A 21,592-nucleotide genomic window follows, 5' to 3' on the forward strand; every position below is an offset into this window, starting at 1 on the left:
CAACTAGTGCACCACACAAGCACAAGACCAAGTGTGCTCCCAACAAGTAGAGCTTGGTGCAATACCAAGGTTCTTGCTATTCACATGCAAGGCTGCTTGATCTTAACTTTTAGGATTTTCCACAAAATTTTCCTTGGGCAAAAACTTCTTCTATATGCAAATCCCTCTCGGACACTTAATTGGGGTGTTACTCCTCAATAATCTCATAAGGATAGAGTTTTAAAAACTCCTTTAATTTTTGGAGCACCCGGATAAGTGGTTGTTAAGAGTTTAAAAACTCTTTTTAGGCTTTCGGATTGCCTAAACAAGCTACCTTCAAAGTTGACTGGCTTCCGTGAGATGGAAGGCCACCTGGACCCTATGAAGTTCCGGAATCAATTCTGCTAGTGTCAACCTCCGGACTAATTTGTCCGATCTTGTCCTGAGATTCACTGCAAGCACTTAAAATGTGTGTGAACAAATGCTAAAAGTGCAAGCACTTAAAATGTGTGTGAACAAATGCTAAAAGTGCTTTTAATTTTTACATAGGTGGTGTGAACTCTCTATGATTGTGTGAACAAGCTCAAATACTATTCAAACATAACATTTTCGTTTGAAAAAATGGCTTGTAAAAATAAAACGCCAGCTTCTGCATTATCTTAAAGTAGTTATGGAGAACTTGCAGCGCATAATGAAGAGCGCAAATGATGCCAGAGTGTCGTGGTCGTGTTGCCAGAGCATGACGATGAGTATATCTCCAACACAAAAGCGAAAGCATTGCACTTGGCCATCGTGACTTCATCAAGAACATGATTACGAGAACATCACTGGAGGATTGTGCAGTGTTAATCATTGATTCGAGCACTAGTAGATTTGGAGCTAGTATTTTCAAACATGGCAAGACCCACGAGTATGCACTCCTGGCTTTTACTCTTGGAGTGAACAAATGATTCACTGCTGCAACAAGATGGATGCCACCACTCCCAAGTATTTGAAGGCCCGATATGAGGAAATTACTAAGGAAATGTCTGCTTATTTGAAGGAGGTCGGCTACAACCGTGCAGGATGCCTTGGACATGATCCAGGAGCCGAAGAGGCTCTCTTACAAGTCCCTTTGTCTCCCACTTCAGGATGTGTATAAGATCGCTGGCATTGGAACTGTCTCCGTGGGTAGGGTGGAGACAGGCATGCTCAAGCCTAGTATGGTGGTCACTTTTGCTCCCACTAGCCTGACCACTGAGGTCAAGTCTGTGGAAATGCACCATGAAGCCCTGGTTGAGGCTTTGCCTAGTGATAATGTGGGCTTCAATGTCAAGAGCGTTGCAGTATCGGATCTCAACCGTGGCTTTGTTGCCTACAACTCCAAGAATAACCCCGCCAAGGAGACTGCCAACTTCACCTCCCAAGTTATCATCATGAACCATCCCAACCAAATCAGGAACGGCTATGGAGTACACATGTACACATGAGCATGGAGTAAGGGACATGGATCAAAAACAAGACAAAGATACAAGCAAAACATCATAGTGTATTCCATGTCCAATTTGCATACAAGTGGGGCTTATAATAGCCATCCAACCATGTGACTATTGGGCTCCCATAACCTCCACAAGATCCTAACTCCACTCTAGCCCTCTTCTAACCACTTCTTGATATGCCATCTTTTAATGACCAAATCTCACAACTCATTAGCCTAAGCTAACGCTAGTAATGCTAGGGGGTGTTCACACCTAAGCTAATGCCAAAACGTTGGGGGGTGTTCACACTAGACAACACCTCTCTTACCCTTTGTTTAATTGAGATGTACTATATCCTATCAATTTTCAAGTACATGATGAAAATCTGTGAATAAGTGGAAGGTATAATGCAAGCCATTTCAAGTCATACAATATAATCATGTAGAACCACATAAAACTGATGGAAACCAAGGAGATGGTGGAAAGATTTCCACCAATCCAATGAAGAATCCACAAGCATATGCCGATGAAGAATCTCGTCCATGGGCACTCAAGTGTGCTACCATCTGTGTCGCGGTGAAGCTTGCCAGCCTAGGCCATCAACATAGGCTTCCAAATACAATAAAAAACACTCCATGAGGCAGGTAAGAATCATGTAGTGATAATGGTTTCAATGCTCCATGAGCATGGGATGCTAAAAAATGTGGGCCATGTCGACCCCATCATAAGTTGGTGTAGGTGATTCGATGTAGCCACCTGCAACTGCTTCATGTATCCGGAAAGTCAGCTTTATCTCCGGAAGTCCGTCTCCAAGAGTCCAAGAACTTTGCTTCTGCTCCAGTGTCCACAAAGTGAGTCCTCCCTTGGGTCATGAAATTATAACACCTAACTCATAAAGTTGCACAATGCGGAAGCCAAAACATAGGGGAGAGAGAGAGACATCAAACAATGAACATCATGTTATGTAGCAAGAGGCTTTTACAATGGCAATATTAGCCAGTAAATGGTGTAGAACATGTGCTTGTCAAATAGGTTAGATGGATGAACAAGTGAATAGAGGAGGCCCTTTATATAGTGATGTTGGGAAGTTGGCCGACTGTCCCTAGGAGCTGGCCGTCAGCCCACGACCTACTAAATAGGAGAAAAATAAATAAATACCCAATAAATGGGCACACCCCCAATACACTGAGATGCACGATTTCTAACACCCCCTCTACAGCTCATAGTGTGCAAGAGTTTGAAGAAGATAAGCTGGTGAAGATGCAACCATGGACACTCCAGTATTGCACAGTACCGGATACACCTCGGAAAGAGCACCCGCTAACCTATTTCCTCGAAACAAAATGCCACCACGAACAGCAAGGAACTTTGCTTGGCTCCGAATTCCCACACAAGTATGCAGTGAACTCCAAGAATAATATGATGACCTGCTTGACACACCGCGCCCATTATCCCCCAACAGTGGATTGTGAACACATCACGTCCCAAAAACCTAGAACACATCCAGTCCATAATCTCTGCTACACCAAGCAACATACTTGGAACACATCCTAGGGTGGTGTGCATGCTGTTACTGCGTGACTTTGACATGGTATCAGAGCTCGGCCTGTGTGGTCCTTGGCAGTCCTAGCCTTTGTTTGATCGAGGTGCTCGAATTGAAGGAGGGTGTTGGAGGTGGCAATTCTCGTAGCTACTCTCGAGTTATCGCATGACTAGAAGTTGTGGTGGATTATCCCATATGCAAGAGCATGGGAAGTCGAAGAGCCATATATGGGGTGTGGCGGCACCCTGTCATAGATATCTCCTCCAGCCGGGTTTTTGGGGGGGAGCAACGGCTAGGAGATGGGAGCCCAGCCACCAACGTTGCTCAGTGCCCTAGGGTGGTGTGTGTGCTACTGCTGCGTGACTTTGACAAGTTGATGGTCCTCTTCTTCGCATGTGGAGCGTCCAAGACTTGTGGCATCTTCAGCCTGCTGCCTCTTCTTTGATGGATCTACCTCCTTTATTAGTGTTTTTTGGCAAGTGTGTGGTGGTGTACAGGCAAGCTTTCCTCAACCCCAACATTGATATTAGAGCCATTTAGGGTTAGGGTTTCACCCACCTGCTCTATTAGAGCATTAGGGTTAGGGTTTCTCCAACATTGTCTACTGCCTGCATTAGGGTTTCATACAACCCTGCATCCGCTCAGATCTGTCGCCTGTTTGCAGTTCGCCGCCCTACCACCGCCTTTGCACCGTCCAGCTTGCTCTTCGTCGCCCTATTCGCTCTACGCCGCCCTGCACCCTCAAGCCTGCACCGCCCAGTTCGCCCTCCGCCGCCTTTAACTGCACCAGATCTACTGAAGGACAGCGACGCCGCCCAGATCTGAACCGTCCATACATGCCTTTGCTGCCTGTACCTAACTTCGTCATCTGTACCTGCTGCAGTTCACATTCGTATAGATCCAGATCTGTGTCTTCTGCGACTGCAATCAACTCCTCAATATCAGTGCCACCAGTAATCAGTAAATTTTTTGCTATTATTTTTAATTTCTGTCAAACATTACAGAAATTGCTATAAAATTAGCAAATTGACAGCATTAATTTTGGGGCTTTTCATCATTGAGCCTGAAATTGCGACATTGGCATTGATTTTCTCATATCTGATGCATAATTGCACTAAAAATTTGGGGATTTTGCAGAAATTAACACTATTTGCAGGGTTACCACAGATATTTGCAGGCATTTTTGCTATTACACGTACATTGCTCTGGCATTGGGGCATTTCCCCCAATTTTTTGGGTGTTACAAGCTACACCATTAGAACAGGTGATAAAAACACAATTGGGACATTTCCCCCAATTTCTCGTGTGTCGCATTGGATTGCAGATTTTTGCCTGCGCATTTGTGACAGCCATGTCTGGGAATACCAATGATTTGTTTGGTATGCTCTCCATGGCACCAACTATCCTATGTGGGCATATATGATGAAACATGTATTAGTTGCAAAGAATTTGTGGGTCTATGTATCAGCGGCTGATGTCAGGCCCATTGTACCTGTACGAGCAGCTAGTACTTCAGGAACCATTGATGCAGGCGATGATGTATCTTCAGGTGGTGCTACATCTTCTGCACCTTTGCCACCCACTCCAAAACAGCTCAGATGGGATGCCAAGGATGCTCAGGCACATGCTTTAATTGCCCTTTCATGCAAGATGCAGGTCATACCGCACATTCGTTCATGCACTTCTGCTAAGGGTGCATGGGATGTACTTGCTTCTTTGTATCAGGTTCGCAATGAGGCTTGTGTTGCCTATCTTCGCAAGAAGATTGAGTCTAAGCATATGGATGAGGGTGATTCAATGGACAAGTTCCTTACCCGCATCAAGGATTTGCAAGAGCAGCTCATCAACATTTATGAGCTCATTCCACATGGTTCACTTGTATCTATAGTGCTTCAGGGTTTGCCAGAATCCTATCAGGGTTTTGCTACTACTCTTCATCTACTCATGAAGGGTAATCCAAATTTGTATACCTTTGATGAGTTGGTGACTCTCTTATTAATGAGCAGCAGTCTCGTTCTAACAGGACTACGCTTTCTGCTAATCAGGCATTTGGTGCCTTTGATTGAAACAAAGGTAAATCTGAGGCTGCATCTAGTGGTAAGCCTAAGGGCAAACCATATGCCCATTCAGATTCTACCTCGTCTAAAGAGGGTGAAACCAAGAAAAAGAAGAGATGCAACTATTGCAGAAAACCTAGCCATCTTATTGAGGAATGTAGGAAGCGCATTGAGAGTAATCAATCATGTAAAGCATATGACGCTGGCCAGAGGTCATAGTCACAGGGGACGGAGGCTTAGAACGCCGGGACGGCGAAACGGGACGGCGTAGGGACGGGGACGGACGGACGTCCCCCACTGGACGTTTCTCACGGGGGATGGCGACGGGGACGGCGCAGGGACGGGGACGGCACTGTGCGGGGACGGCAGAGAGCCGTTGCGCCTGCCATTGCTGCCGTTTTTGGCTGTTGCGCCTGCCTGCCCGTTTCTAGCCGTTTATGGCTGTTGGGCCTTGGCTCTTCTAGCCGTTTATGGCTGTTGGGCCTTGGCTTTTTGAGGCTTGGCCCTCTCTCTCTCTCTTACCCTTGAGGCTTTCCTCTCTCTCTCTCTTGCCTATCTATATAAGAACAAGCCTCTACAAGGCTACAAGCACACACAAGTTCACAACTCTCAAGGCTCAAGCTTTCAAGGCTCAAGCTTCTTGAATCTTCTCTCTTCCAACTTCCAAGTTCCAAGCTCTAGGGCCTAGGCTCTCACCTCTCCCTCAAGCCTCTTGAGTCTTGACTCTTCCAACTTCCAAGCCTCTAGGCTCTCTCTCTCTCTCTCTCTCTCTCTCATTCCTCAAGGCTCAAGAGTCAAGCCATCTTCAACCATGGCATCCTCCTCACGTGCTGGGGTTTTTAATAGAAGGACAACAGGATGGACATGGTGGGAGGAGGTTAACTACACCACATCCGTTCATGGAGGCGGTTCTCGGCCATGGGTATGCAAGCTTTGCCCATACCGGCGAACGGGTGGCGCCGACAAAGTGCGAGCCCACCTCTTGCATGAGAGTGGGCATGAGGTGAGGTTTTGCACGAATGTCACGCCCGAGAGGAGACGGGAACTTCTTGACAAGCTTAGCGTCTACGAAGCGGTCGAAGCGACAAGAAGGACACCACGAGTGGCCGTGGATCCCGCGACGATGGGGAGAGGAACTCAAGCCTCTACAATGGAGTCATGTGGTGGATCGGGATCATGCACACCATCACCTTCACCATCAAGTCGGAATGTTACCCCATCCACGACACCGGCACCCTCCATCTCCACGGCCTCTCAATCATTACGTGGCCCACGGCGACAATCTACACTTGGGGAGAATTGGAACCCCAAGTTGAAGGAGGAGGTGGATATGGCCGTGGCCCGCTTCTTCTTCCACGACCACATTGCCTTTCAAGCGGCTAGGTAAGTGCAATCGATCATTGCCAATTCATCATTCATGTTTTCATCATCCTAGTCCTTTTCTCATTAGTAAATTACTTTCTTGAATAGGTCGGAATACTTCAAGGTCATGGTTAAGAAGATTGGGGAGTATGGCTCAACCTATACGCCCCCCTCATCCGAGAGCTTGCGCACTACATTGCTCGACAAGGAGAAGCGCATTGTAGAGCAAGCGGCCGACAACACAAAGCGGCAATGGGAGAGGAACGGAGTCTCCCTCATTGTGGATGGATGGAGTGACACCCGCAAGAGGAGTATTCACGGCATGGTTACATATTCCCGCAGAGAGATGTACTTCATCTCATCTCATGATGCATCCGGCACTGGGAAGAGCGCGGATGTGCTTGCGGCGGAGTGGGCTACCACCATGGAGATCGTTGGCCCCGAGCATGTAGTGGGCTTTGTTGCGGATGGGGAGCCTTCCAATAGGGCGGCGGGAGCTATTCTCCAAAGTATGTATGGACATGTCACGGTGTCCTTTTGTATGGCTCATTGCCTAAACAACCTCCTCAAGGACATCGGGACATTACCATGGATCAGCCCGCTCATTGAGGAGGCCAACACCATGGTCTCCTTTGTCCTCAACCACCAAAGACTTCGGCATGAGTTCAACAAGAGGTCCTGTCTCTCTCTCCTCAAATATTCCGACACCCGGTTTGCCTACAACTTTCTCATGTTGGGCCGGTTGAAGGATTGTAGCGGTGCTTTGAGGAGGCTTTTCCTTAGCGACGAGTTTGTCGCCATGCAAGAGCCCCATACAAACACTTGCCAAGAGTGGGGGCTACGGGCGGATGACGCCATTGGTGGGAGCGTGTGAAGACCACAGATGCTATGGTGAGGTCCATAGTCCACCTATTGAGGATTGTAGACGCTATGCAACCATGCATAGGCAAGGTCTACGAGGCCATGGATCGCATGATAGAGAAGTTGAAAGACTTCGTGCCTGACGAAGACAGATACAAGGAGATCCATGCCTTGTGTCTAGGAAGGTGGAATTCCTACTACTCTCCATTGCATGCAGCAGCTTATGTGGTGGACCCAGAATTCCAAGGCAACAAGCAGGAGAGCGACCAGGAGGTGAGCGCTGGATGGAGGATCATCTTGGATCGTCTTGTGCCGGATGCATCGGTTAGGCGCAAGATCAGGGACCAGCTTTCGATGTACAGGTCATTTCATAGCTCCTATGGCTGTCATGATGCACAGGTTGACCGCTCCAAAGTTGGTGCTGCTCTATGGTGGGAGGACTTTGGTTCAGATGGACCGGAGCTGCAGCAGCTTGCCATCCGCATACTTAGCCAGGCCGTCAGCTCCTCTTGCTTGGAGCAACTTTGGAGTACCTACAACCACATTGCCTCTAGGAAGAGGAACCGACTCGGGGTAGAGCGTGCCAATGACCTTGTCTTCGTCAACGCGAACTTGCGAATGCTTTGCAAGAGCGTGACCAAGAAGGCAGATTCCTTCACCGAGTGGGAGATGAGTCAACAAGAAGAGCAACAAGAGGATGAGATGCAGGAGCAGCATGCCAGTGAGGATGAGACTGAGGATGAGCTTGATGCTTCTTTGGCACAAGCTACCCATGACCATGAGGCGAGCACTTCACGTGGATGATCATTCATGGATCATGATTCATGGGCCTTACTACTTAGCTCTAGCCTCTAGCCTCTAGTCTTCAGCACTTTTTTGTCATTGACTCATTTGAGTCCGTCCATGTATTTTGCCTCCTTAAGGCTTAGTCCTGACTCCTGAGTCCTGACTCTTGAGTCATGACTCATTTTGTATCTACTTAATTATTAATATGACTCAAAAGCTTACCATTTTAGTGTAAATTTGTGCTCATTTTGATGTACTTCCAAAGTAGAATAAGTGTAGAGTAGAAAAATTTAAAAAAAAAGTATTTTTTGAGTGCCGTTCCCTCCCCCGTCCCCGTTCCCTACTTATGGCCGTCCCCCGTCCCGTCCCCGTCCCCGTCCCCCGTCACCGTCCCCCGTCCCTTGTGACTATGCCAGAGGTATATGGCAGCATTTGGCCTCTCTTTACAACAGGGTATCAAGAGGATCTCCTTGGAAGTACAGATGCGGGTTATGAGCCCTGCAAAGTCGGTGACGATGCGGGAGCATATTAACAAGCTGCAGGCTCTTCAGCAAGAAGTTCTTCAAGCTGGGAAGGAGATATCGTCAGAGGACATGGCCATAACGTTGCTGTCGCACTTGCCCTCTTCGTACTCAGCATTTTACTCGTCTTTGATTACCAGTGGGGCAGGCTCGGCACCATCACGTGGGAGGAGCTTGGCCAACGGTCGAAAGGCCGTAACTCGGGCAAAGGGAAGGCTTCGTCGGAGAAGTCTTCTAAGAAGAAGTCCATTACTAACCGCGAGAAACTAAAGGCAGAGAGGACCTGTAATGATTGTGGCGAGAAAGGCCACTATTGGAGGCAGTGTCCCAAGCGGAAGACCGAGAAGGGTGAAGATTCCTCAGCAGCAATCATGAAGACTCCGGCTTTTGTGCACCTGGAGGTGGTGGACACCGATGTTTCATTTTCTTCAGGCAGGGAGGAGATTGGAGGACTCTCCGCAACGGATACTCGGGAGTGGATTCTCGATAGTGGTGCTTCCAGGCACATGACTCCTTCCCGTTCCGGTTTACAGGATCTCTGCAGGCTTTCTGGTCACATACTTACTAGGGATATATCCACTATCCCAGTTCACAGTGAGGGCAGGATGGAGATAGTTCCCGATGGTAGAGGGGGGAAGCATTCCTCCCAAGTGTTGTATGTTCCGTCACTTGGTTTTCATCTGTTGTCAATGCATCAGGTTTGCAAGACTGGCGTACGGGTGGAGTTTGATGAGCATTTTGTTGCTCTCCGGGACAAAGCAACAGGCCAGGTGGTTTGGGAAGGCGGAGTGGAGAATGGAGTTTACAAGCTTTCAGCACTCTCTCTCCCGGGTCCTCAGGTTTGTGATGAGTGGCAGTCTGGTAATGGCCACTTGTGTGTGGATACGCTGCAGGTGCAGGCTTTCCGGGACCAAATGGTGGATAGCTTGCCAGTAGATGGCAGCAGTTGGCAGGAACCCTCCAGTACTGATGTTGGTAGTTCTTGTGTTCGTCAGTTAGAGGAAACTGGACAGGTAACTTATGCTCTGATGTCTCGTAGTATTCGGGACAAAGAACCTCCTGTAGCTAAGGATGTTCTTTCCACGGGGACCTTTCGGAAAGCCAGGCAGGTGGCAGTTGATTACTTGCAGAAGGAGGTGGTTTCTCCAGGCTTTGTGGTTCCCGAATCAGAGGGGGTGGTTGACAGGTTTCAGAAGGCCTTGCATGGTCTTCAGCAGGTTTCTAGGACTTGTTTTTACACCGTAACAAGTGTAGATCCTTGTGAGCAGTGTGATGCCTCTTTGACTCAAAAGCAGAATGGTTCATTGATCTGGTTGATGGACACCAGATTGGACGGGAGCTTCCTGATGAGGCAATTGAGCTCATGGTTACGGATGACTCTTAGGGAGGCAGGATTGCGTTTCATGTGGTTTCTGTGGCATGCGAAGGATCATGGACTCTTGTACACAGGAGGAGGATTGTTGGATGGAGTCCGACTCCACGGTTGGAGTGACTCAGTTTGGGGAGGAGATCCGGACACGAGGAGATCTACTTCAGGCCCAGGAGCAGTTTTACGGAGCAGTAAGAGGTAGCCATCTTTTGCCTTGTCAAGGACAGAGGCAGAGTACCGGGCTGTTTGTGATGCTGCTTGTGAGGTGGTGAGGATGCAGAGGTTGCATTGCAGGTTTGGGCTTCCACTGGAGGAACCCATGGTCATCCAGAGGCACTTTGTTCGTGAACAGATCGTTGCTGATGACATCTTGCTAGAGTTCTGTTCGACGGAGGACAGTACGGTGGACCTCTTCACGAAGTCGCTCTCTCAGGATTTGCTCAGGCGGCACCCCAGCTCCCTGTGGTTGGTTTCACAGTGAGGAGCTCAGAGAGAGTGTAAGAAGTCATCTCCTGTCTATTTTTATACACCAGGGCCTTTGTTGTGGGTGTGCCCGCCCTTATGAGGTGTTTTATCATTTTTCCCCACTCTCTGTATTTTTCCCCTATTTTCCCTATTTTTCTGTGGCATGGGAGGCAGTCTAGTAGTGGCAGGAGGACCCTGAGCCTGGCCGACTGCATCTGTGACATGGCTGACTGCACTGCATGAGTCGTGGAACTCTTCTGATGCTGGCCGACCCATTCTGATGCTGGCCGACTGTGTTATTCAGTCGTGGATAATTCTTGTGTCCAGTCGGCTGTCCTACAGCAGGCCGACTGCTTATGGGGGGGCATATAAATAGGCCCCCAGCCCCCATACCATTTTTGTATTATACTCCAGGATCTTCTTGTGTATATAGAGCAGAGTTACACGCCTCTATCTCTCTCTCTCTTGTGCTGTATTTTTCTGCATGCGTTTTTGCTTGTGTTCCCAGATTTGGTCATCATCTCCGCTGCGTATTCTGACAGTCAAGTGGGTCTTTAAGACCAAGTATACATCAAATGGGTCGGCGGACAAACACAAAGCCAAACTTGTGGCTAAGGGTTATGCTCAGCGGCCTGGCATCGACTATGAGGGTTTACAGGTTGCGGAAGGCCTTGTATGGTCTTAAGCAAGCTCCCAGGGCTTGGAATCAGAAGATTGATTCCTTCTTTCTACGGGTTAGATTTCAGAGATCGGTTGCAGATCCCAACCTGTATCTCTTTCGGGAACGCGGCATGGTCACATTGATCATCCTTTATGTGGATGACCTCATTCTCACCGGCGATCATATGTGGATGACCTCATTCTCACCGGCGGCATGGTCACATTGATCATCCTTTATGTAGATGACCTCATTCACACCGGCGGTCATATGGAGCACATTGCAGTGACGAAGGCTGCCCTATCAAAGGAGTTTGAGATGACCGATTTAGGCTTACTCCACTTCTTCTTGGGATTGGAGATCTTGCAGCCCCAGAGGGGGTTCTTTGTCTCTCTGCAGCGATATGTTCATGAGTTGCTTGAGGCCTTTGGGATGGAGAACTGCAAGCCTATCACGTCATCGATGGACCCGAACACGAAGCTTACAGTGAATGATCCTTGTGAGCTAGTTGATGCCTCTCTATACCGGCCCTCCCCTTTTTTTTTAAGCTTATGTCCCATTTCCTCTGCTTTTCTTGCCCTCTCCTGATCCAACCATCTCCACCTACCGCAACTAGCTGTGGGTAGCCCCCCTCACTTCTGCCCTTTGGCCTCCTTGCCATTTGTCTTTTTCTTTCTCAACTTTTTTCTCTCACCTTTCCCTGTCTTCTTCTGCGCCTGCCTTCTCTGTTGTTGCAGGATAGCTAGTGGTGTTCCTCATTTGATGACTGTGAGTGTCCCTTGGCCCCGCCCCCCCCCCTTCACAGAACCACACCACCTTCCATGATTTAGGCCACCCTCAATTGCCCCTTTTTGGAAGCGGATGTCCAGGTTTTGTCTTCATCAATAGCCTCCATATAGGCAACCACTCTCTTTTAAGGATTCACCAACGCAAACCCATTCAACCACCTTCATGGACAAAGTTCTGTAGTAGAGTCAAAGTATGCACCACACACATGTAGTTCACTAGATGACACCATGGCTGCATTCCCCACTTAGACCCATTGGCCTCCGTGGTTGGCTTTCCATTTATCACCTACTTGCTAAAAAAGTACTATGCCCTTCTCCCACAATTGGATGGTGCATCGGAAAGGTGATTGAGACACCTCTAACCAAGGCCAATACTACTGTGGCCACATAATGAGGGTGGAGCTTTGGTTTCTAACTGTTGTCTCCATCTTATGAAACTCCTCCTTACTTCCATGTCAGCAAATTTGCAGAGCTAGTTCTAACCTCTCCACGTTACAAAAATCTCAAACTTGTCAACCTCGATTGTACTTTGTGACGGGTTTGTCTGTCCAGAACAAGTTATGCTTTACTAGCACAAGGAGAGGCCATATAAAGAAAGCTTCATTCTTTGCACAACTTGTTTTTTTAAAAAAACAAAAAAGTGTTCAGACAGTGCATACCACATCTACTTCCATATCAGACAATACCGATTCCAACTGCATGGCAAAAATATCGTCTGGTACGACAAGAATACCCTGAACAATGACAAGCTACCAAGTCAATACATGCGATAAGCCAAGCATATAGTAGGACCATGCTCAGCAAAAGTATCATTCAGCAGTTAACATGCATAAAGATCATCCATGCATTTCTTGGAGGAGAGGTACCTGCACTCCCTGTGTGTTCTGGGCAGTTATTGCTGTGATGACAGTGGAGCAGTACACACCAAGGGCACCACAAGCTTTAATGTCAGCTTGAACTCCTGCACCAGCCCCTGAATCAGAACCAGCAACAGTGAGGACGTGAGGCATTTTCGCACTTGAGCTATGGCGTTCACTGGTGGAAATGGTTGAAAGGGGTTTCATATTAGCTTGAATTCCTGCACCGTTCGTTGAATCAGAACCAGCTACGGTGAGAACCTGATCACGTTCACTTGAGGCAACAGTTAAAAAGCCCTTGTAGAGCCTTGAGAGCTTGTAAGGATACAGAGTTGGAGCACTTCCACTCCGAGAACATTCTCGACGAGATTCAGACTTCTGCAGGAGCAGCGACTTGCATGCCACCTGCACATTAAACAGAGTTTTTCCTTAAGGTCTCTCTCACACACACACACGCACGCACGCACACGCATACGCATATCAAATCGCCTGTTCAGAAAAGTCTCACGCAGCATTTGCCCTACCAATTGAGCACCTTGCAACAGCATTTTCAGCTCCAGATCGGCAAAATTGGGTCAAAAGAAAAAAAAGCACTCAATTTTGGGGTTCAGGGGCCCTCCACAGAATATCCCACATTTAAATACTATTTTTATAACTAAGGTTTTTTATTCTATTTTTTGAATTGCATTTATTCTTAAAATGCTTCTTTATACCACCAGTATTTAATGAAGTAGCCTGCCATGGGTACTTGCCCTTTCTCAAGATTTATTTTGGCCATCAAATCATATTTTTATGGTTTTTTTCCTATTCTTTGGGATACTTTTGAATAGAGGCACATTCCTCAACAAGTAAACATAAGGTAACAAATAAGCATATAATCAAAAATGTCACGTGTAAGTTTAATAGTTATTGTTTTTTTGTATTCTGTTAATGGTTTTTTTTTGCATTCTTTGTCCACAAAAATTTCCAAACACTTCTTAACAAGTAAACATAGGGTTAAATCATCCAAAATGTCGCTTGTACTATACAAGTTTAATAAGTCTTTGATGGGGTTACAATTATAAGAGCACTCCTTTTAAAAAAATAGAAGCAAGAGAGTTGTGAGAGTGGCGATAATATTAGGGAGTGGTGACTTGTGATTGGCAACATGTGAGTACGGGCATTTACTTCACATGTGTGGGGTGCATGCCCCCGTACATCGGGCGGGTGACGTCTAGCATGTGCATGCATGTTGGCAACCCAAATGGAGAGGGAATGGGCACACGAGGTGGCAGAGAATGTTGGTGGCTAGGGGGGACTCGGAGCTGGAGGATCCTGAGGACATGAAGCGTCTACGTGACGGAGACGACGAGGAGAGGGAGAGAAAGAAGGCTCTGCCTAACTGGATTGTAGCGAGGCTCAGCGCCCATACGCAACGAGTTCAGACAAGGGCATATAAGGTATGCATGGGAGTCTCCCCGGAGCTCATTAGGAGTCAAGTTCGCCTTTTTTCTATGTGTAGTATAGGCAAGCCCCCATCCAAAGCTGACATTGGCAACAAGTGGTTACAAGAAGACATCTTCCATGACAAGGTAGTCTCTCAGGTGTTTTACCTAGGCAAGGGGTTTTTCAATGTTTTGTTCACCAAAGGGCAAGCCTTCTTTGAGTTATTTGCGAAAACGCCACTGTTCATGGGGCATAGACTTGTACATGCTATTCCCTTCGATCCTCTTTTCGATGTGAATAAAAGCTTGCAAGAAGCTTGTCCTCTGTGTAGGTAGAAATAGTGGGCTTGCCTCCCTGGCTTATACCTACACTGAGTGAGATTGCATGTGCTCTTAGACTGATTATGTACCTTCCAAAAGATGAGGCGGGAGGCCACTAGGCAAATAGTGTGTGTATTACATGGTGGAAACCCCTAAAACCCTCGAGGTAGATTTAGGGGAGTTGGGAAAGTTGGAGTTGAGCCTAAAGTTTGGTTCATTCCCACATGCGTGTTTCAAGTGTGGTGGCTTTGGGCATATAGCCAAGAATTGTATCGGGGGTGCATGCAAAACGAGTAAGCGAGGAGAGGAAGATTGGTGAAACCTGTGGAGATGGCATTGCTATGGGTAGAGAGGCAAGCACAGAGGTGTTGGGAAAGAGGTTTTAGTCAATGGGGGGGGGTCAGGTTGAGGGAGCTTGGATAAAATCGAAGGGGAAAGCTAATCTTAGACAAGCTAAGGAAGAGGTAAGAAAGGCCCATAGCAAATTGGTTATGAGAGAAACTAGAGGGAGTAAGTCCCAAAGCAATCTGAGTCCTCTGTGTACTCAAACCCTTTTAGCCCTCTCGGGGATGTGGATAGTGGGACATCCTCTATACAAAGGTTTAATTGGTATATGGAGGAAGCTTGGAAGGAGATGCAGAAAGATGGTGCTATGACAAAGGTGAGATGATGAGGAGGTGGACATGGTTCTAGAAACGGCCTTAACACGAGTAAGTCATTAGAAGTTAGTGGCTGCACATGGAATGTAAAAGGGATTAAGGATAGGAAAAAGAACTCTGCTTTTTGGGGATTAGTCAAGGATTGGGGGCTTTCCATTATGGCTATTCAGAAGCATAACTTGTTTGGACTAAAATCCTTTAGAAAGGATAGGTATAAAGATTGGACTGTGTTGTATGGGGGAGCGAATGGTGGGTATAGTGGAGTGATGACTATTATTAAAAATAATTTAAACCCTAATATAGTAGCTAATCATCCTAATGGTAGGATTTGGTGGTGGAGATCCAAGTTAATGGGGAAAGGATGTGGGTGGTGAATATTTATGGAGCTCACTACTATAAGGTTAGAAGTGGAATGTGAGAATGGATTGCTAATCTAAATATTCAAGGCCATTGTATCCTTATGGGAGATTTTAATATGGTTGAAAAGCAACTGGATAGGTGTGGGGGGAGCACCATTTTGATGCGCCAAGAGAAGAACAGGTGGGAGGAATTGAGAGGCAAAATGGGATTGATTGATGGGTGGAACATGGGTGACTGGGGTCTAACCTTGGGCATACTTACTTTAGCCTGCAATACTTTGGTTCATCATCTACTAGGAGTAATAGAGTCTTTCTTAATCATCAAGCAATCTGGGTCCCTCACACTTTGAAGATAACAATTAATTCTAGCACTGCTCTTTATGAACACATGCCCTTGAAGTGGGAATGGTACATAACTGATTGGGAGGAGGCTAAACTGAACAAATTCCCCACAAGGAAACTAAGAGTTAACAATCTGCTTCTCAAGGATGAGCTGTTATTAGTTACACTTGGGAGGCAATTGGGAGACTTAAAAAGAGAGGGACCTCTGAAGGTTCTTAAAGATCTTTTGCTAATGAGATGCAAGGTATAATAAGGGGGGTTGGGAAATTGAGAGCTCAAGAAAGAAGACAAGAAAGAGGAGATGGAGTGAACTGATGGAATCTCTGCAGAAAAAGAGACAAGTAGGGAAACTCATAGAAGAAGAAGCTAATCTGTGTCTCAAGTGTCAGACAAGCCTAAAATGTGAGGATGAAAAATGTTATAGGAGAGAGGAAAGAAGGCTAAAATGGAAAACTTTTAACAATAAAAGAAAACCTGATAAATATCTCTTTAGACTGGCCGAGGTGGAAAACATCAGGGAAGTAATGGGAAGGATTATAGATGAAAATGGGCAAGGGTTGGGGGGGATTGATTTGATTGCTAAAAAATGGATAGAATTCTTAGGATCCACCCTTAGCCTGAACGAAGATTGTTCATGTAGAAGGTTTCAAGCTGAAAATAAGCTGTTAGACTGATTAATAATAGAGTGGACTCTGATAAGGCCAAGTGGCTTGAGAGAGAGGTAGATGCAGATGAATGTTGGGTGGCCCTTCTAAAGCTGGGGAGAGAGAAGTCTCCTGGGTGGGATGGCTTATCTGTTGAATTCTTTATTGCATTCTGGCCATCCTTAAAGGACCTGGTTTGGAAAGTGTGTAGAGAGGCTTTCAACTCTGGTAACTTGGATAAGGATTTGAAGGAGGGGCTGGTGAAACTCATTCCCAAACAAGCAGCGTGTAACAAGTTCAATCACTGGAGACCCATCACTTTGTTGACTCTTATATATAACATCCTAGCCAAAGTCCATGCCCTAAGGATCACCCCTATTCTTCAAGAAATCATATCCAAGAGACAGTATGGCTTCATAAAAGGCAGGAACATATGGCAATATCTATGCAGCCATACTAGGGAGGGATATGGCCTTGAGGACACATCAGAAGTGTATCCTATTACAACTTGATCTAGAGAAGGCCTATGATAGGGTGCATTGGTCATTTGTGGCTAGGGTGATGGAAAAGCTGGGTTTTGGTGTTAGGATGGCTACTTGTGTATACACTCTTACTTTGGGAGGACACTCTAAATTGTTGTTGAATGGGAGAGTGGGGAGGGGTTTTATGGTGAATAGGTCTGTGAGGCAGGGCTACCCTCTTGCTCCCTTATTGTTTGCTATTGCATCTCATCCTCTGATAGTGGCCTTGGAAGATGCCTATTCAAAATGTAGGGTGACTCGTCTGAAACTGAGAAATGGTGAGTAGTTGGTGATACAATGTTTTGCTGATGACTCATTACTTTTCTTGAAAGCAGATAATGACAATGTGAGACAAGCTTGGCTTGAAGTTGAAAAAATGGGAGGGCATTAGAATTCCATTTCATGATAGGATAGCTCTCTACAATACTGTGTTGAATGCCTAAATTATGTTCATGTGCCCTATGTTAAAGTTTGCGAAATGTCATTGGCAGAAGATTGTGGGCGCCCATAAGGGATTTCTTGTGGAGGAATGGGAAACCTAATTAAAAAACTTCAGCCTGGCTCTCCTGGGTGTTAATCCCATTTCGGATTAACAAATATGATCCTCAATTGAGGACATTAATAAGTGTCATGAAACGGCACTATAAAGTTGTACATTATGAGATATTGGCCACCCAAGGCCTAGTAAGTGAGTTTTGGGCATCCAAGTGTGAATAAGAGCCAAATGTATATAAGGCATTTTCTCATAATGAAAAGACACAATCCCCTTTGTGCTATAGAGAGCTTTCCCTTGTGTCTTGAGAGAGATTGAAGGAGAGAGCATTCTAGCATTGTGCCTCTTTCATGCTTGTGTGATTCATGCTTGTGTGAGAGAGTGAGTGATTGCCTTATGCGACGGTGTGAGCGACTCTACGGTGACAATGTGGAGGTGGAGCTTAACAAGTGAGCTTGTAGGCCTCAAGGGGCTCAAGTTCGAAGCATTGGTAAGTACCCTACGCGACAGTTGTGATCTATTGCTCATCCTTTAGGTGAATGTGTAGAGTTCCCTCTTAGAGGTGAGGTAGCCCATAACATTTTTGGTGCTGCTGTTGGGGAAACACCTTTGTTTCTTCCATCCTCTTGGAGTTTCAGCTCCCATTGCATAGGATTCATTATTGCCCTTGTATGCTGGTAGTGCATTGTGTGGAAAATGAATGGATAAGATGTGTGTGGTACGAAGAAATTGTGAGAACTTGGTTGTGATGTTATGTATGTTTGTGGTGGAGTGGTTTTAGGATAAAGCTTCACTGTTTGTTCTTGTTAATTTTGATATTCGCATCATTGAAATCACCAACGTGAATGAGCAGGTTGGTGTTTGGTTTTCTTTCTTTTTCAAAAATTCATAAAAATAAAAAACATAAAGGACCATTGATTGTGCCAACAACATTTCATTCCTTAGGAGTGGCACAATCGATTTGGTATCAATTGGATAAGTATTACGTACCCAAAATCATAAACTTTTGGCGCGGGAAGTTCCATGTGAAAGTGCAAAAAAATCATTCACGCCGTGAACCATTTCCTGCAGTTTCACGCCGCGAATCGCTCACGAAATCAGTGCCGCAATTAACGCCGAAAATCACGGGATTACCTTGCAAAAAATAGACAACCTTATCTTGACACCTCTGACACCACGAAGTTTGCCAAAATTTCTGAGCACGTGAAAGTTCAATAAAGTGTTCACGACGTGAAACATTCTGAAGTTGTTCACCGCTTGAAACCCTTCCTGGTTCACAACATGAACCCCTTTGAAATTGTTCACGACGTGAAACCCTTCCTAGTTCACGACGTGAAACATTGTCTGCAGATTCACGGGTTGGCCAAATCCAACGATTAGACAGACAAGGCCACAAGGGTCGATTAAGGAGGGCAGCCTATATCAAAAAGAGGGGATCTAACCCGAAAGGCAATAAAAATTTGAGCACGTGAAAGCGCAGGATAACGTTCACGCCATGAACCATTTCCTGCAGTTTCACGGCTTCTGAAACAGAGCGATAAAATCGGAAGCAAAATCAAATTGGGTTGACAAATAGCTTATCAAATCGTACATACATGCACTTAAGATCTGGAAAACTCGTCAGAGATGATCTTACGCTTGACGATAGTGCATCGAATCACCCAGTATCTTCCTATCAAAGAAGTGTGGGATCAAGACATTCCGCAAGCACACACTTGAGTGTTTTAAGAAACCTGACCACCGCAGAAACTAGTAGCGAAGAGTCTATGGTAGAAGGGCTGAGATACGCTAGGTTTGGGAAAGAGTAGAAACCACCCTCCCCAACCAGGTCCAGTGGTATCATTGATATCGCTCGGGGATTTTTCGGTCTCCAAACCAGTCATGATGAAGAAGTGCAATCTGTGGGAATGGGTCCATCAACCAACGCTGGACTTAGTCCACGACAAGAAGTGCCATTCCAAACGTCGAATTCTAGGTTGTCGAATATTGGCACCCCCCAAATAAGACAAGATATAGAAAGTGCGGCTAGGACGGGTCAAATATTCTTCCCCACCACCGAGAAAGTAGAGTTAGACCTTAAACGAAGTGAGGTGGAATGATAACTACGAGAATTGAGCTTAAGGAAACAAGAGCTCGATACTCGAAGAATGAGAGCTGAGCAATGGGAAATGGGAAGTTTTAACCCACTCCAGTCACTAGGGAAGGAACTAGAAATAGCTATGGGTAGAAGTGAGGAAGAAATTCCAAACTTGGAACCCATAAACGAGGAATCCAAAACGGAGGAAGGGTTTACAACTATAGAAGAGGAGGGTAACGTAGCAAGCATGGCAGGCGAAGTAGAGGACCGACTCTACACCAAAAGGGATATTGAGCAGATGATCAATAACCCTATGTTCCTACAAGACATGGAACTCCTGATTCTGCAAAGACGTACGAAGGCGACTAATGGGGAGTCACTCCAAGGTACTGCGGCTAGACCATTCCATGGACCCGAAATACCTAGAAGAGCCAATACAAGAAGGGGACGAGGTTTAGGAAGGGGGGAGCAATTCCTCAAAGGCCTAGGATAGATCCAACCATGGACCTTAATGTAGCCACAAGGGCAAACCTGTTAAATATGGCGGCAGAGATGGGCCGGGGAATGGTCAAAGAACTAGGCATTGCTCTAGAATCCCGACCTTCCCAAATGAAACCCCATATCATTTCAAAACTTGCACAAAAGTTCTCTGGGGACAGGGATCCTATCCAAGCATGTAGAGATTTTTGAATCCACATGTGAAACCTATGGGCCATTGAGTGATGTGACAATGATACATGCCTGGAAAAGCTCATCAGTGGTTCCGAACCCTTAAGCATGAGGATAAAGGTTAACTTCACAAGGCTAAAGAATGTTTTTGTGCCTAGTTTTGCCCGAAGTGGTGACAGATGGAGCCTTGTGGCACAATTACATAATATCAAACAAAAGGAAGATGAGTCGATGAGAGACTATGTTTCTCGTCTGAAGCACTTAAATTCGAGGTGCAAACTTTGGGAAAGGTTAACTGATGATCAGTTGTTGCCTTGTTTCCGAGGGGTTAGAGACTATAAAATGCATGATTACCTAGTACTAGCCCCGACCTGCTACTCTTGATGCATGTTGCAAATTGGCAATCGAGTATAAAGATAACATTGTGGAATTGCTGCAACCAGAAGATGTTAAAACATCTTCAGCAACTACGACTTCGCGTGTCTCGAGCCGCAAAGAAGTTGGAACTTGAAGCAAGCAAGTGGGAAACATGATGGTGGATGAGCTCAGTAATGCCATAATAGAGAAATTGAAAGTCAAGGAGGGAAGAGAAGCATTTGGGCATGGGCATAATCACCTTTATCCCCGCAGGGAATTGGTGTGGTGCTCTATGTGCAGATTAAATCACACCACCACCGAGTGTCCATAGTTAAGAGCAAGGCCATTACTCTATTGTGCTCACTGTGTAAAATTAGGAAATCACGACACTTCAATGTGTAGATCTCTAAGGTTTCAAAATGTTGCACAGCTACCAGCACTTAGAGCCCCATTGGCTTTACTGGCGCCACCTGTACAAATCACCGCTACTACTGGACAACCCAACTCTTCCTACTTACCTAGGGGGATGTTCCGGGACGCTTCACCTTTGCTGCCACCAGTTCTACCACCACAGGCTAAGATCAATCATCTATTGATCAAAGAGCCGACAGAAGATGTTGACATGGTGCGGGAAATAGAACTTAGTGGGGAGTACTACGAGGAAACGATTGAGGTTACACCGGAATACTACGTCCTACAGAATACCACACCAGTACATGTGTTTCAAACCACGGTACAATGGAAGGGCAAGGACATGAACTCGAATTTGAGAAGAGAACTACTATAATGTTTTGGTTGCGGAGGGCCGCATCGAGTCGCCGAAGAGTGCCCAAACAAGAATATGGGTTATACACATCAACCACCACAACAAGTGGCGGCTTCGCCCAATGACATGCCATTGCTCACATGTACTAAATGTGGAATTGATCATTTGATCAAGGATTGTCTATACCTAGCAAGTGGCTCTACTTCTACTGCCAATCAGGCCACCATCCGGACCATTAGTGTACAATCTGGGAAGAT

General features: G+C 46.2%; 1 protein-coding gene and 1 pseudogene across 1 annotated transcript; one reads left to right on the forward strand and one right to left on the reverse strand.

The window, feature by feature from the left end:
• Window positions 1-788: 788 nt before the first annotated feature.
• On the forward strand, window positions 789-1,448 carry LOC147627500 (elongation factor 1-alpha pseudogene; annotated as a pseudogene).
• Window positions 1,449-12,432: 10,984 nt separating this feature from the next.
• LOC147627501 (putative thiamine biosynthetic bifunctional enzyme, chloroplastic) lies at window positions 12,433-13,307 on the reverse strand. The gene is made up of 3 exons (XM_086814411.1): window positions 13,228-13,307; window positions 12,713-13,108; window positions 12,433-12,580 (listed from the first exon to the last, which is right to left on the reverse strand). The coding sequence occupies exons 1-3, from the start codon at window positions 13,249-13,251 to the stop codon at window positions 12,491-12,493; spliced, it is 510 nt and encodes a 169-aa protein (XP_086670537.1). The 5' UTR covers window positions 13,252-13,307; the 3' UTR covers window positions 12,433-12,490.
• Between the last annotated feature and the right edge of the window lie 8,285 nt (window positions 13,308-21,592).

This window comes from Cibotium barometz, chromosome 20 (assembly GCF_041138505.1).
Source record: "Cibotium barometz isolate CiBa-2024 chromosome 20, ASM4113850v1, whole genome shotgun sequence".
In the NCBI taxonomy this organism is placed as follows: Eukaryota; Viridiplantae; Streptophyta; class Polypodiopsida; order Cyatheales; family Cibotiaceae; genus Cibotium; species Cibotium barometz.